Raw genomic sequence first — 17,093 nt, 5'->3', positions numbered from 1 at the left:
AATAGGCTTATTTCTTTACTTCATATTTTTGATTAAAAGCTGTGGTTGGGGAGGGGAATTGGCGAGGATATCACCAATTGTTGCATTAATCCGCCTATGAAAGCAGGGTGAGTAACTGTTATGGAGAAAATTAAGGGAAACTCTGGCATGATGGTGTATTAGAGCAGTGGGGGGGTGGGGGGCTGCAGTGGGGGGCTGCGGTGGGGAGCAGGGGAGGTGGGGATTGGGCAAGGGGTGGTTCTGAGAGGGCACGACCAGGAGGAGAGCAGGTGCTGCATGTGCGTGAGATTTAAAGTTCCAAATTACAGGCAATAAAAAGCGTCTCAGATGCATGCAACCCAGGACATGGGTCAGTTGCCTCAAGTATAGGACAATGCTGAAACATAAAGGCCAGTTGGTTACCCTTCATCAAACAGACATTCTTGACTGCCTATATAGTGTAAATTATACAATCTGCCTTTCTACTTGAAAGGATAAAAATGTATTTTAGTGCTTCCATGTTTGTTCAAACAGTTACAAATTCTGGAATGGCTGTAAACTAAGTGCACGCATGCTTTTATATCTTTTCAAAAGCACTGATCCACAAAAAATCAGATAAACAGAGTAAATTAAGACATTTCAAGCAATATATTGCACTAGTCAACATTCAAAAGTCTTTGAGGTCACCTAGATGACTTTATCAAATACGCATTCATCAACTGCCTTGGCGCAAGCTCTGGAATTCCCTCCTTAAATCCCTCCACTTCTCTCTCCTCCTTTAAGAAACTCCTTTGATCTCATATCTAAATGCTGCCACTTGGCAACTTCATCTGAAAACACATGCCAAGTTTCACACTTATGCTGAGAACACCCTCTACTGCATGATCTGCCCTCTTGATCACTCCACTGCTTCTGATTTGCCATACTGCTTGTCTGACACTTAGTACTTGATAATCAATAACTTTCTCCAATTAAATATTAGGAATATTAAAGCCATTGTCTTTGGTCTCTATCACAACTCCTGTGCCCTATTCACTGAGTCAATTCCTCTTCCTTTCCACTGTCTGATGGTGAACTAGACTGCTCACAACAGATCCTATATGACACCAAGCTGAGTTCTAGAATCCATATTGTCTTTGATCATCACCAGTGTCGCCTACTTCTACCTTTGTGAAATCTCCTGTCTCCACCTCTCCCTCAGCTCTTTTTCTGCTGAAAGCTTCAACCATGTTTATGTTACCTCTAGGTTTGAGTATTCCACTTGGCTGCACCCTCTGTAAACTTGAGCTCATCCAAAACTCTGCTGCCTACATCTTAACTTGCACAATTTCTATTCACCATCATCCCTGTGCTTATTGATCTACATTGACTCTCAATCCAGTAACAGCTTGATATTAAAATTCTCATCCTTGTTTTCAAATCCCACCATGGTTTCTCCCTTTAGGGGGAAACTGTTCCCACTTGTTAAAGAATTGTGAATAAGAGGGCACAGATTAAAAGTGATTTACAAAAGAAGCAAATGTGTTGTGAGAAAAAACTTTTTCACACAACGAGTGGTTTGAGTCTGGAATGCACTGCCTGGAAGTGTGGTGGAGGAAGGTTCAATTGAGGCATTCAAGAGGGCATTATTTGAACAGAAACAATGTGCAAGAGTATGGAGAAAAGGCAGGAGAATGGCACTAAGTCATGATGCTCATTTGGAGAGCTGGTGTAGACACGATGGGCCAAATGGCCTCCTTCTGCACCTTAACAATTTTGTGAATCTTTTTCAGTAATCTCTGCCAGCCCTACAACTCTCTAAGATATGTGGGCTGCTCTAAATTCTGGCTTCTTGCACATCCTCGATTTTAATCACTCCACCAGCAGCGACTGTGCCTTCAGTTGCTTAAGCTCTAAGCTCTTGAATTTCTTCCATAAACCTCTCTGCCTCTCTATCTCTCTGTCCACCTTAAAATCTAACTTTTTGACCAAGCTTTTGGCCACAGGTCTTAATATCTTCTTACATGGCTCATTATTAAATTTTTGTTTGATAACACTTCTGTGAAGTGCCTTGAGACATTTTACTGCAATTTTACTGGAGGTTGCTGTTGTTATTGTTGACAAAGGGGCCAGGAGCTGGCACATATAACTCATGTTTTCCCTACAAGGTGTATCCTGGTACATTTATAGCATTTAGGTGCCTTTTCAACAAATGTTTGGAATTATTGCTGGTGTTTACTGCATTAACTCATTTATGATAATCGAAGAAAATTCAAGTGCTATAGATAACTGTCACTTTGAGGTAAGCTAATAAAGCTTTGGTAACTGAAATGTTGGTAACAATAGACAAGCATATTCTCCCCTTCATCTTTCATGGTACTTTATCAGTTTTGTGGGCATTCCCTGATGGTCGATTTTGAATTACTATCATTAATTCACTGTTAGGAAATCCTGTAGCATCAATGACGAAAACGATTGGTGTATGAAACCACAGATGAGGAATGATTGGGAGGTTATTAGTTATGCAGGACATTATAGTTTGTAGATGATGAAGATGAGCAAAATGTGAAACTAACTAACTAGAAATGCCACCAACAGTGTCACCAATCCAGGAGTATAATCTGTAAATGTACCTTAGATCTGTTGACCGTGGCAATAGTTTCTTCTTTCCACCAAAATGCCCTTCAAATTGTTCTGTCTTGAGTCTATGTGAGTAATCAATATACCCAGAGATCTCTTGGCCATGAGAATTGTAGTCTCGGATGAAAATTATAGACTGAAAATTAGAAAATAGGGATTTTTGTTTTAAAGCCTAAAATGTAAAATTAAATTGAGCAGAGTTAATAAACTATTAAATATATTTCATTTAAAAACGGTTGTAGGAACTTCAAGATGTTATTTTATTGGTGCCCTGTGTTTGTTTATACACATACAATCATTCATGAAACAGACTTAGAACGCAGGTATTATCCAAATCACATTAACGTTTAGAGCCTGTATGACTCTTCGGCAGAACTAAGGAAAAATAGAAATGAGATGAAATATAAGCTGGTTGAGGGGGGTGGGATTGGTAGAGCTGGATAGAGGGCCAGTGATAGGTGGAGTCAAATAAGAGATTGCCAAAGATGTCATAGACAAAAGGACAAAGGGGTGTTGATGGTGGTGATACTAGCTATGGAATGTGCTAATGGTGACATTGAGGGTAGAAGGCAGGATGAGCAAGTGACAGATAGCCCTAGTGGGGGTGGGGTAAGGGGAAGGGATCGAAATGGGCTAAAAGGTGGAGATAAACAATGACTGGAAATACATTTAAAAATAATAGAAATAGGTGAGAAAATAAAAATATATATTATATATATACATATAAAAACATAAATTATTGGAAAAAGGGGGATCAGAAAGGGGGTGGGGATGGAGGAGAGAGTTCATAATCTGAAGTTGTTGAACTCAATGTTAAGTCCAGAAGGCTGCAAAGTGCCTAATCTGAAGATGAGGTATTGTTCCTCCAGGTTGCGATGAGCTTCACTGGAACATTGCAGCAGGCCAAGGATGGACATGTGGGCTTGAGAGCAGGGTGGTGTGTTGAAATGGCAAGCGACAGGGAGGTCCGGGTCATGCTTGCGGACAGACCGGAGGTGTTCTGCAAAGCGGTCACCCAGTCTGCATTTGGTCTCTCCATTGGGAGCAGCGAATGCAGTAGACTAAATTGAGGGAAGTGCTGCTTCACTTGAAAGGAGTGTTTGGGCCCTTGGACGGTGAGGAGGGGGGAAGTAAAGGGGCAGGTGTTGCACCTTCTGCGGTTGCTGGAAAATCTCAGCAGGTCTGACAGCATCTGTGGAGAGAGAAACAGAGTTAACATTTCAAGTCCGTATGGCCGGGTCTGAAGAAGGGTCAAACAGACCCGAAACGTTAATTCTCTTTCTCTCTCCACAGATGCTTTCGGACCTGCTGAGTTTTTCCAGTATTTTTTGTTTGTAAGAAAGATGTCTTCTATCACATTTAATTTTATGGAAATTCAATATATCATGGAAAAAAATGAGATGGTATGAATAAAGTATTTGTTTGCCTTCAAATTTCTCACTACAGCAGTTTAATAAACATATTTTTATGTTACTCTTTCTCAGTTACAAAGGTTTGCAGAGCAGTGACTCAATTCTCATGGGAATTTGAAAGGTTCCCATAATTGATTCTATTAGGTTACTACACTGAACCTATAGTGATTCTGGTTTACCTACTTCATTTACAGGTGCTATTAATATTGGGCCAAAGAAGCTGCTGACACACAAGGGAGATCCAGTAAGGAGGGGTACCTCTATTATACACTGAACACAGAGCCCATGTCAAACATCTGAAACTAAAGTATGATGCATGATCAGTGTCATACATTTTATGATCTTTCACCAGTCACCTCAGTGACTAATCTATTCCAACAATAACAACTGGAACACTAAAGACAACTGAAACAACTGAAGACACTAAAAGATTCTATGGGGAAAAGCAAAGGAGTTGGTGGGGGAGGGGTGGGGGTGGGGGATGCGGGGGCATGATTGGACCTGACCCACCCAAGTAAAAAGATGAATACAGACACAGAGGGAAAACAAAATAGTGAAATATTTATCAAAGTCTCTTTTCACATAGTTCACTGAAGCATGCCTTCTTTATAACTATTTGTTGTGATTTCATACAAAAGTGTTTAAAGTAATATATGTTGATAATTACAGTTAGTAAAAATCTAAAGAGTCTCTTTGGGCAGGACTTTTGAGATGGCAAGGCTTCCTGTCCTACTACCCAAAGAGTCAACTGAGAATGCATCCCCACCAATACCAACTGCCCCACAGCCATTTACAATCCGAGGAGCATTAATTGGCCAGAGATAGGGCCCTCACTCAGGAGGAAGTCCCACCTCAGAGAACTGTTGGCCAATCTGTAGGCCCAGCAGCGCCAATAGCAGTTATGGCCAGGACAGGGAATACAAGTAGTCCCAGATTCATAGGCTCGGAGTCCAGGACCAGGTAAATGTGGGTGGTCTCAAGGCAGGATGTGAAGGTGAAGCCTGTGGAGGTGTGAAGAGAGGAAGGGGGCCTTGATGGAGAGGCAGTGAGAGGGAGCCCTATTGGGGGAAGATCTCATGGGGGGGCACCTGAAGTGGGAATGAGGCCATTGAGATTGGTGTCCCTGCTTCCCTCCCACCTGAGACCTGAATAGTACAACTTGGCATGGATCTCCTCTGTCCCTGAACACCTCCATCCAGCCTCAAAATTGGGATTGGGAGGGAAATGGCTCTAAAGTAGTCATTAATTGCCCACATAAAAGCCTCAATTGGGGCAAAGGTAGGTGGGCTGGCCTACATCTCATCCCTCCCCCATAAAATTGCTGACAACTCATGGTGAGTGGGAGGGCAGTGGGAAGGCCATGTGGGGAATTTTACGGGATAACCACTCCCCTCTGAGTGCAAACCTGCCAGTGGGGACTGTAAAATTCGGCCCATTGTAAAATAATCTCACACAGATTACTCCGAAGCCTTATTATTATTTTTCTGACTGAAGTAAAAAATGGAATTCATTAACCAGAATTCCTACTTCCTGGCAATGGAATCTAGACCGAGGGTAGACTCCAATTCTTTAAACATAAAAGACAGAACAAAAATAGTAATATACTCTGAAACAAAAGCATGAATTGCCCATAGCAAAAAAAACAAATAATAAACTGTTTGCATAAAACAAATGTAAAACCGGCTTATCTATTATTGGGAATGATATATTATCCGGTGGCAGTTATACTGGAGTAAGAATCTTAAGCTAACAAAGTTATTTTTTCTCTCACCCTATGTTTTTATTGGGCAGGGTTTTCCAGTTGTCAAGCGGGCGGGCCCGGGAGCGGCCGGGAAATGGCCAGCTGCCCCCGATCGGCCCCCGACCGTGATTTCATGCTGGCTGTCCAATTAACGGCCATCCAGTGTGAAATACACACTGAGCAGCTCAGCGCTTCCAGGGTGAAGGCAGGAGGAGTGTGAGCGCTAAAGTCTGCACATACATGGAGGAGCGCGCACTGAAAGCTCCCTGAATGCACAGAGCTGCCTCAGGGAGCTGAAGAATTATACAAACAAAAAGAAAGATTTTAAAAATGAGAGAAACATGTCCTCACGTGTGACTCAGTCACATGAACAGGGACATATTAAAAATGAAGTGTAAATTTTAAGAAAGAATTACTGCTGGAAACCTTGTCCCGCCCGTGGATGAAGTTTCATAAGAAATCCAAAGGCAGCCTGGCTGATTTGCACACTCGCCAACTGTAAGGCTGGGCGGGCAGCGAAAAATAGCTTTCATTTATTTGATTAAGGTCCTTAATAGGTCTCTTAATTGTCAGCGGGCATGCTGCCAACTCTTACGCATGCCTGCCAACCGAAATATCGCACAGGTGCACGATGACATCAGGATGTTCACCCAACGTCATCGTGTGCTATTTTACGCCTGATTTGGTCAGGTGTACACATGCCCATGGGAGATAAAATCCTGCCCATTAACTTTATCTTCTATTTTTTGATAAACCAACCAGAGCATTCACAGTAATCTTAATGATTTGTTGCTTGACAACATGCAAAGGTCAGGCTAATCTGCAGTAAAGGATTATAAAAATGCTATCAATAGGACTCTACCCAATGGTTCCATTGACAAATCCACAATCTAGTGCATAACTGAGCCAAACAAGCTGGGAATTTCCCAGGTGTAATCCCTGATCAGGCTTGTACTCAGTTGGCTCAAATCAGTTGGCATGACGACAAATTTATTACAATTAATTTACAACCTTGAACCACAGATGGGAAACAATTAGTTAGGATATCTGTTCCTGAGCATTATCTTGTGTGATTGCTGGATAGGGACATAATTGCAACGTTTCTATTGGGTGAATAGTCTCCTGACACTCATTGGACATAACTTTCTAAGCGTGTGCTAAAAATGGGTAAGGCTCCCTGCTGCCAGCATTCACTATAAACCAATATTTGAACTTGGAAATGAATGCTATCTTGGACAAGGGTGAGACAAATGTGCACTTATTTTCAGAAATCCCCAACATCAGAACATCTAAAGTACTGGGATCGTTTTAAGGTGCAGGATTTTGCTTGTTCAAATTGGAAGTGATTTAAAAAAAATATTTTTTTTAATCGAGTTCTGTTGAAGCAATTGTCAATGGCTGATAATTTATCTTGTGTATCAAAAGTGAGAAAAAGAAGAACAAAACCTACTTAAGATCAACAGAATCTTTTCTGAGGCCCCGTTGTTTCTAAATAATCAGATTTTCAGTAAAAGGAATCTTTTGACTTATTTCACTTTAGAAAGAAAGATCGAGATAGCTAAGATCATTGAACTCATGTGAAACCAAACACTAATACATCCCTCTTTCTGCCAAACAGATCCTATCAAGTACAGGATTGGCTACTTTCCCAACAAGGTACCCAAAATTTTGCCATTCAGCACAAATACAGAAATGAATTAGCCAGATGGAGGCAGCGTAATGGTTGGAAATGGAAAATGTACAGATCATTTTTCTTGTTATGTTATTAGCCAGCCATGAAAGACGCAACTCAACAAAGCAAAACTAGAAGTTAATGCCAAAACAAATGATCAAATAAAATTAGGGGAGAACCAACTTCGCCAATCTACATAAGTGCTTTAAAGGATCAATTTTCTAAACTGGATCTCAGTGAGGACAGAAAGAGTATCATTTAAATTATTTAAGCTATGCACTGCAATTTCACTTTTATCTCCTGTACTTAATTTAATTTTTGACAAATGAAGTTTGTTTATCTGAATTCCCAGTTACCTGAACCAACATTCTGGACCAGCGGCAGAATGCCCAAAATCAAGATCCTCACAGACTTTGAAAACATAGCCATCCAGCTGACTGGTGAGGATCAGAACCGGACCTGTGCTGACGTTGAGGGGGGCAGTGCTCTACAAAGTGAATGTCCAGCAGTGCAACATTTATCAGACAACCATGCCGTGAGTGATGTGTTCTCGTTCACGGGCCACTGCCATGCATTAATTATCTCTCCTTGCTATCGCAGGCACATCTGCAAAATAGCCAATGGAGTCCATGACCCAAGAACTCCAATTAAGCTCTGAAGAAACCTCTGAAGAGGAATCTGGAGGCACCCTCTCTGAAGTCCCATCGCAGTACTCACCCACACTCTCCACCAGCGCAGAGGCACACACCTCAGTGGGACCTAGCTTTAGAATAGCCTCGGGATTACAATCTAGTGAGCATATAGCACTGTCCAATCCACAGCAGGTGGAGGCGGGGATTTCCCAGGTTCCTGGCACTTGGAGGACTGCTGGAGGCAAGAACTTTGTTGAGTCCAAGTCAGTTGACGAGCCTCTGGACTTGATCATGTCACAGCTGATAAATCTGCAAAGGCAAGCTCAGGAACATCAGGAAGGGATGTCCATGGCACTCCTCAAGTTTCAAGGCACAATGGAGGAGTTTGTCCACTTTCACTCTGAGATGATAGCGCCGGCGTGCCAACGCACCGAGGTCAACAATGATAGGATGGCGGCCATGGAGACCTTGGTCCAGGCCTTTGCTCCTGCACTGCTGTGCGGGCTCAACTCCATTGCTGATGCCATAGTTAGGCTCCAACAGTGTGAACACAAGAGGCGTGTCGGGCAGCTCGCTCTCACTCCAGCTACCCCTGCTCCTCAAGGAATCAGCATGAGTCCCCTGGGCATCCATAGGGAGGAGGAGCACAGGTGCACACTCTGAGCCCATCCATCCAGGTGACTCCAACACCTGTCCCAGCCGACTCCCCTTTTCCTGTGAGCTCAGCAGCTTCAGCTCCACAGAATGAAGTGGGTGCCACTGCCACACAGCAGGACCCCGAAAGCAGGCCGGGGCCCTCCAAGTCTTGGCCCTACGGAGGACACCCACCAAGGTAATCACAGATAGGACGTCACAGCCAGCAGGCTGCCTCTACCCCAGCTGTTCATGGCTGGGGAGCACCAAGATGTAGCGGCAGGGTTAGGAAAGTTAAGAAGATGTAGTTGCACAGCCTGGGCACAGGTGTTCATCGATTGTATATACTGTTCATATTGTCAATAAACTCACAAGAATGTCTCCCTGCCTCTGGCTCCTTGTTCTGATGAGCAGTGTTCGTGTCACTCAAGAAGTGAAACCTCTCTGCACAAGATAAAGGCAGGTGTCTCTGTCCAGGGCTCCGTGCAGCCTTTAGACCAAAGTGGTGGTCTGGCCTCATACTCCCTGAACACATTAATGATGTCTGCACCTCGATGGTGCTGGCCATTGCTGCCAGAATGTAGTGGGCAGACATCATAGAGTTCTATCATTCTCTCTGTGTACTCTCAGCACCTTTAAGATGGGGCTGACCCACATCTCTTCAGCATCTGTGACCAGTGACACTGTGCTCCTGAAGGGTTCAGGTGCTGAAGGTGAACAAAGGATCAAGTGCTTCTAAAGTTTCATGGCTGCGTCTCTATGATATCTCACTGATCACAGAGTTCAAGCGATCTGCCCTCGGCCATACAGGAGTCAGGCATTCTCAGAGGCTGTGTGAAGATTTATGGAGTGTTCTCAATACATGTCATCATCATCCTCCTGCAATCAAGCAACTATTAGGGCCTCCACAGCGTCTCCATGACAAGAGCATTCTCACAGAGGGTATTCGTGCTGCCATAAGCCAGAAGGAGCCAAACAATCAGAGGTGCAATGTGAGGATCTATGGGGTCACCTCACTGCGTGACATCATCATCCTCCACAAATTTAGCAGCTATGAGGGCCTCCTGAGCACACCTGCCTCGTCTAGCCAGTGAGAGGGCCTCATCCCCAGTCATCGTCGCTTCCGAGGACCTCCTCACCCTCATCTCATCGGCGTCCTCCTCATCAGAGGATATGTGCAGCTTCTCCATCTCCTCCTCAGCCAGCTCATCTCCCTGTTGGAGCATCATGTTGTAAAAGGTGCAGCAGGCGACGATAATGCACGACAGCCTTTGCGGACTGTATTGCAGGGTTCCACCAGACTGGTCCAGGCATCTTCAGCATCCTTATGGTCTGTTCCACCAAGTTGCGAGCTGCTGCATGAGCCTCATTATAGTGTCGCTCTGCTGCAGTCTGAGGCTGCTGTACGGGTGTCATCAGCTGTGGCCTCCGCAGATAGCCTTTGTCCCCAAGGAGCAATCCTTGCAGATTTTGTGGACCCTGGAAGACCCTGTGACTGACTGAGGATGTAGCCATCGAACACACCCCCTGGAAACCGTGCGCACATCTGCAGGATGCATTTCAGTTGGTCGCACACCAGCTGCATATTCAGCGAATGGAATCCCTTGTGGTTGATGGAATCCACTGTGTGTTGCATTGGAGATCTGATCATCACATCAGTGCAGTCGATTGCACCCTGCACCTGTGGGAAACCAGAGATCTGGGTGAATCCAGTGCACGCTGGCTGTCCCAGTCCCAGGAGAAATGCACAAAGTTGTGTGCCCTCGCACAAAGATGGCATCCGTGACCTCATGGATGTATTTGTGGGTAGAGGCTTCTGAGATCCCACAGAAGTCACCTGTGGAGCCCTGAAAGGAGCCACTGATGTAAAAATTGAGCGCTGCTTTCACCTTCACGGCCACCAGCAGTGCTTGCCCTCCATGTCCCCATGGCACCAAATCCTGCAGTAGCTGGCAGATGTGACCAACCTTCCCTAGTTATTTGCAGTCTATGATGACACTGGTTTTCGGTTATCTGCAGGAACAAAAGGTGGCATCTATGGACCTCTGGTGTCACTAGGTGCCGGCCTGCAACAGCTCGCTGTGGCTCTTGGGCGGCGTGTGTGGGAGCCCTAGCTGTCCTTTCTTCCTGAGGCTGCTGCTGGTGTCTCCGTCATCTTCGCACTCTGTAGACCATCAGGCATACAGCTGGTTCACCAGGCTCCTTGATCCTGATGTACTCTCCATGAAGGATGAAAGAAAGAGACACGTGGTTAGCATGGGTGTCCTAAGAACCTGTCCTGGTTAAGTGTGACGGCCCCTTCCTGGAGAGTGTTGGCCACCGCTTGGATGGCCAGAGATTAGTGCACTACATGGCTGTCCTGTTAGCTTGAACCATGTGGGAAACTGGTCCAAACCAGGATGCTGACATTGCAAGGAGCTGTGAGCACCTCCAGCAGTGACTGCTACATGGCCAGCTCTAGCGAGGAGATTGTATAATGTGTGTGGACTGTTCTGCAGCCTATTAAGATGTTGATGAATTTGCAGTCTGTGCCGGGGGTGGGTGGGGGTGGGGGGTTGGGGGAAAGGCTGCGTGGGGAAGCTCTGGAGCACTTGGTGGCACTTTGATGCCTCTGTGTTGCTTGAGTGGGCAGATAACCTAGGAGCCCGACACCAATCATATCAATGCAGCTGCACCTGAACTGTCTCAGCTGCAGAGGAACGGTCACCTTACACATGTTTCCCTAATGCATGGCCACTTCCCTCGCCCACACTATCCCCCATCCTAAATGCTTGTACGCTATATTCAATGGCAGGGCTGCCCTTGTCACCTCACCCCCACCACCCCCCCCCCCCACCCCCCACCGCCCCCTGCCCACACCACCACCAGTTGCCTCAATGGCGTGGTTGCCCTTAACCCCGACCCCCAGACGCCTCCGAAGCTTGAAGTTCATTGGGCAATCCTGGCGAGCGCTGCACATTGTTACTCCGAATTCCCATCAAAGTGCAGCCCGCCAAGTGGGAGCCTTTTATGAGCTGTTGTGAAACACATTGGCATGCTTTCCCATTGACGTGGATGGATGATCCAGCGGAGGGGGGTGGGGGGTGGGGGGGGTTGGGGGGTGCAATTCCAACAAGCTGGCCTGATAATGATATGCTGATGTATTACAATGAGGTTCCCAACGTCTGATGGCAGGAAACGTGGCCCGCTGTCGAAAGGCTGAGTGGATGATCGCTAACTAGTTTCCCACTGTCATAAAACCGCTCAAGTCATATTGTCCGCTCACGCCGACCGATCATGCTCGGTGCCAGTGGGCACAGAAAATTCCATCCTCTATCTCTGATGCAGTTTACATTTTTTTTCAAAATAATGTACATGAACATACCTGAAATTCACTGTGTTCAATGGACTTCAATCTCAAGTTTTCTTATTAATAAGTAATTAATAAGTATAATAATAAGTAAAAGATAACTTCTTACCAATAAGTTTTCTTATTTTTGGAAAATAAATTTAGCCATGTTGTTACTATCAGCATACTCTCAAATAAACAATCCTCTTTTCTGAAATTACTACCATTTTCAAACAGCAAAATCTTGTACCTTAAAATGATCCCTGTGCTTTAGATACTGTGATGGTGAAGCCAGCTTGGTAACGTCCAAGGTAATGTATATTAGAATCAGCCAGCCACAAGTATACTTATACTGTCATTATAATAGCAATTTAGTACAAAAGGCAAACTGAAGTTTCCAAGGGGATCCTCTTTCACAATCCCATCTGATTTTGAGTAGAATCATAGTGGAAAATGAGGAAAAATTTAGACACGAGCCCTAAATGCATCACAAATCAGGATTTCCTTCCTTTATCCCTCACATGATTGGAATAGATGTTTCTTCCCTGCTTGCTGCATGCAAATAGTAGAATTCCTTCCCATAAGGCCCATTTACCATTGTTTCCCAGGGTTGCCATTGGGAAGGAAGCACTAAACTCTGGTAAGTGGCAATAAAAGCCGGGAAAAGCCCCATGGTGGGAAAGGGCCTCGTAACAGCCCCCTCTTCCTTTAGTCTTGGGCATTTACCTGCTTAATTCCTGGTCAAAGCTCTCAGTTACTCACAGCCCAATCTTTGACCCTCTTTTGGTGATGCAGCACCATCCACATTGCAGCACTGCAAGTGATGTTCCCTCTTCGCAGCAGGAATCACGCCAAAAACTGGTCATGCATAGTAAATGAACCCGATCTAAGGCAATGAGTAGGAGTTGGAGTGGATCCAGAGGGTCAGACAGAATTCCCAACCTGCTGGAATTCCACCCTGAAGAGGAAGAATCCTGGCATCAATGTCAATTCAACACCATGTTGCTGGTGTGACAGGCATATTCCACTGGAATGATTATCTATTGTGAGGGACTAAGACCCCACCCTATATATTTTCATAGAATCCTCCTTGCTATTTCATAAACTTTAAAACTGAACAAGATCCATAAAATGGTTGAACCTATGTCTGTCTGTGACCCCTAAACCAATGAAGTTACATTGCAGTTTCAGGGAAATCCATACCTCATTATCTCTGAGAAGCCACCAGCAGCCATTTGTGGACTGCACAGCCCAACTTCAAAAAGAGCTATTCAAAGGCCATCTGCATTTGATAACCCAAGTTGGCCAGAAAGATACTGATGGTCTGCTAAGACAAAGGGCCCTTTCTTTCGGTTTCTAATGGCTGAGACATCTAACAATCTTCAAAACACAGCCACATTCCAAACGATGGATACACATCATTTGTTAGAGACCGTTGGAGAGGTAGGGGTTTTGTGACATAGGGCTCTGGCTTGTTGAACAAGTTATTACTCAGTCATCTCTTTATCATCTGACTAGCAACTTCACAGAGAAGGAGCCCTGCCCAGGTGGAACATCTGGCCCCATCTTCACTGTTTCTGCTGGAAATTCTGTACCATCACCTACAAGGCTGATTCATCACTGCATGTCTATCTCATCTTGTGAAGTCAGCACGACTGGAAAAGTGAACTATACAGCACTGGGTTTCAGCCTGTTGACCTCTGTTAAGAAATATCTCATTGAACTTTGATTCTTGTCTCTGGAACCCATGTGAAACAATATTCATTTGCTTAGTGGTTTCTGTGCTGTAAAACCTTCTCTCTATCCGTCTTATTACTGTATGAATGTAAGGCGGTTACATTCCGACCCTCCTTTCCCAGTGTTGAGTGTGTGAAAATAAACTAACCCATTGAGTTCAGCCTATCTCGAGTTTGCTATGGGGTTATTAACGGAAAATTGGATCACACCAAAACCACGGGGTTGGAAAATACGCCACCACTTATAAAGAAGGAAAAATCAAAACACCTTTCTGTTTACAAATGGGTGGTGACAAGAGAAATTGGTGCTGTTTAAATTAATCCACTCTTGTTCGTAACACCCTGTTTAGTTCCAGTCAGTCTTCAGAAAATGAAGATCTAAACATGCTTCAGCTTCAGCACAACCAGAAACCAATATGAATAAAATCTGATTTGCCATATTACTATCATTAATCCAAACTTCTGCCTTCCCAGAAGCTTGTGTTTGTAATGGGTTTGTGTATATAACTGAGAAAAATTATCTATAATTATTGAGTGATCCAAATTCATCTGAAAATTGGAATTCCAGTGTTTATGAACAGGCATGAGCATGGACATGACATTCTGAGTTTTAGATGAAATGAAGCATGCTCAACATAAACCACTGATTGTATATGAAGCAGTATTGTTTAAGTAGTCTTAATAATAATATTGGTGTCTGTAGAGATTTACTTTTTTTCCTTGGAGGGCAAATGAGCCGATTCCAATAAAGCAAATCAGTGGTAATATTAAAAAGAGTATTCAAATAAATATTTCATTATTTTCTCAATTTAGAAGTTAATAATATATTCAGAGATTTTGGAATTCGCCTACCGTCTCCCTAAGACATGCTTGAAAATTTAAGTTGTGAATAAATGAGCATGAGCAACATTATGATTACAATATGATTTGTTTTGCAATCTAAATGCATATAAAAGATTATAAAAATTAAATAATATAAACCTTCTTCACATAATGCCCCATAAAATTGGTTTCTTTCATGAGAGATGAGTGAAAAGGGTGCATGTTTACTTGACAAATAAATCTAAAACTAGAAGGGATAAAACTGGTAGGAGTATTTTATTTGAAGACTTGATTTGTTTTAACCGATGGTCTTCCATAAAGATTGTGTTGCTCAATGTCAGTGCATTGACTTCAAGAAGCAAGATCTTCATTAACGCACTACAGAAATAATCTAGTCTTAAAGTATGGGAAATCAATTAACTATTTAACCAAATAATGGGGAGATGGTGGCGTAGTGGTATTGTCACTGGACTAGTAATCCAGACACCCAGAGTAATGCTCTGGGGACCTGGATTTGAAACTCACCACAGCAGATTGTGGAATTTGAATTCAATAAAATTCTGGGATTAAAAGTGTGATGATGACCATGAAATGATTGTTGTAAAAACCTATCTGGTTCACTAATGTCCTTTAGGGAAGGAAACCTGCTGTCCTTACCTGGTCTGGCCTGCATGTGACTCCACAGCAATGTGGTTGACTCATAAATGCCCTCTGAACAAGGACAATTAGGAATGGGCAATAATCGCTGGCCTAGCCAGCGATGCCCACATCCCATAAATAAATAATCTTATTTGACCCCTTTCCTACTGCAAATTTAGATCATCACCTGGAAGATCTAATTAACCCAACTGGAAAATCTAATTAACCTTCAATAGCAACTGTTGGTAAATATGCCAAGGCGAATCCCAAGAAGAACAACTTAGATTGATAAGCCAAATTCAACATTGTGTTGTTCTGTAGCAGCAGGTGTATGAAAAGAATAACTGTATTTTGCTTAGCAGTGTTGATCTTGGCCCTGTCAAGATTTAATTTCTTTCAGCCCAATTGGCCTGTTTTTCTGTGACCTTCCTTAAAAGTGTCAGCCAAACTCATGAAACAAATTTTCATTTTATGAAAGACATCAAAACATGATTGTTCGTGACAAAATAAGAATTGTTGTAATTGCTGAAAACCTTGAAACAAAACCAGATCAAATTTCTAGATTAAAAGTGAACGGGAACTGAACAAAAACTAAAGAAAAACTCTCAAACCCGCCAAGCAAGTAGATATAGTGTTTGAAAAAAGCACCTTTAATATTTTGACTAAATAGCATGATTGCTACTGACACTGGAGACTAGTAGAAAAGGAACTAAACATATTTAACTGAATACTCCTTGATAGTGCAAGGAAAGAGAAAGTCTGGTGCTTTGAAGAGTTAATCAACAATTTTTCTCAGCTATCCTCAGTGATCAGGTAGAAATTTCACAAACCGTTTAGTTTTTGAAGTTGTACTTATGCTTATTTGCCTTCATGAGGGTATTAAATAGGTGTAGGGAAGTTTAGAATGGTTCATATTTAGTTAGAAAAAAAATTGACTTATGGGATAAATGTCTTTTTACATTCTGTTCTTTAATTTGTCTGTGATTACTTAAATGTGTCATTTACCAAACCTACCAGAAATGAAGAACAGTGAATTAGAAATAGACAGGTCATTTATTGCATTGTTTTATTATTTTTGCTATGGATTCACTGTCTAATGTTGTCACACATTGAGCCACGAGCATAACTGCTCTTGAACTTGTTATTTTGATTCAGAACAGGTGTCCACAGTCTGGTCCCAATGCGATATGAGCAGAATTTTCTGGATGTTGGCAGAGCAGGAGCGGGCCCTGACCCGATCGCCACCCGAGATCAGGTCCGTGCCGCCAATTTACGTGGGTGGGCCAATTAAGTAAATATGATTTGTTTTGCAATCTAAATGCATATAAAAGATCATAAAAATTAAATAATATAAACATTCTCCACATAATGCCTCTGGAGGCCTGTTTTAAAAAGCGGCTGTAGTTTTTCAAAGGCTGTCAAACATGACTAGTGGAAGGGGTCCTCAGAGCGCTGCTGCTGAGCAGGTCAGGCAGGAGTGTAGGGCAGGGGGGCACTGTGCCCCTCATTTTTCTGACGATTGCCTTGTTGCCCTCCTTGAGGAGGCGGCAACATGGTGGGAGGTCCTCGTACCCCAGGATGGGAGGATGAGGCCCCCCACATGACCAAACGCGCCTGGGAGGAAGTGGCGGAGGTGGTGAGCTTCCACGATGTGGTGTGATGCATGTGGATCCAGTGTCGCAAGCACTTCAACGACCTGTTGTGCTCGGGAAGGGTGAGTACCATGTTGGCAGTGGTCACTTAACCCAGTAGATAGGCTTTCCCCCCTGGTGCCCCTCCCTCTCCCCTACTCAAGTCTGAATGTAGTGACTGCATTGAATCATTGATGGCATGTGTCCTTCACTGGGTGGGCCAGCAGATATTGCCCATGCCGAGGTCAC

The 17,093-nt window shown here is 43.6% G+C and overlaps 1 protein-coding gene across 2 annotated transcripts in view; it reads right to left on the bottom strand.

Moving 5' to 3' along the window:
• The window catches only part of cfap299 (cilia and flagella associated protein 299), a 988,831-nt gene that overhangs the window by 170,349 nt on the left and 801,389 nt on the right, over nt 1–17,093 (bottom strand). For both annotated transcript variants that reach the window (XM_041199977.1, XM_041199987.1), the window contains one exon: nt 2,592–2,734. In XM_041199977.1, coding sequence (XP_041055911.1) covers nt 2,592–2,734 — 143 coding nt within the window. The remainder of the gene's footprint in view (nt 1–2,591; nt 2,735–17,093) is intronic.

Source organism: Carcharodon carcharias, chromosome 1, assembly GCF_017639515.1.
Source record: "Carcharodon carcharias isolate sCarCar2 chromosome 1, sCarCar2.pri, whole genome shotgun sequence".
Classification (NCBI taxonomy): Eukaryota; Metazoa; Chordata; class Chondrichthyes; order Lamniformes; family Lamnidae; genus Carcharodon; species Carcharodon carcharias.
Note: the sequence above shows the minus strand (reverse complement) of the source record. Positions and strands in the feature narration are given on the sequence as shown.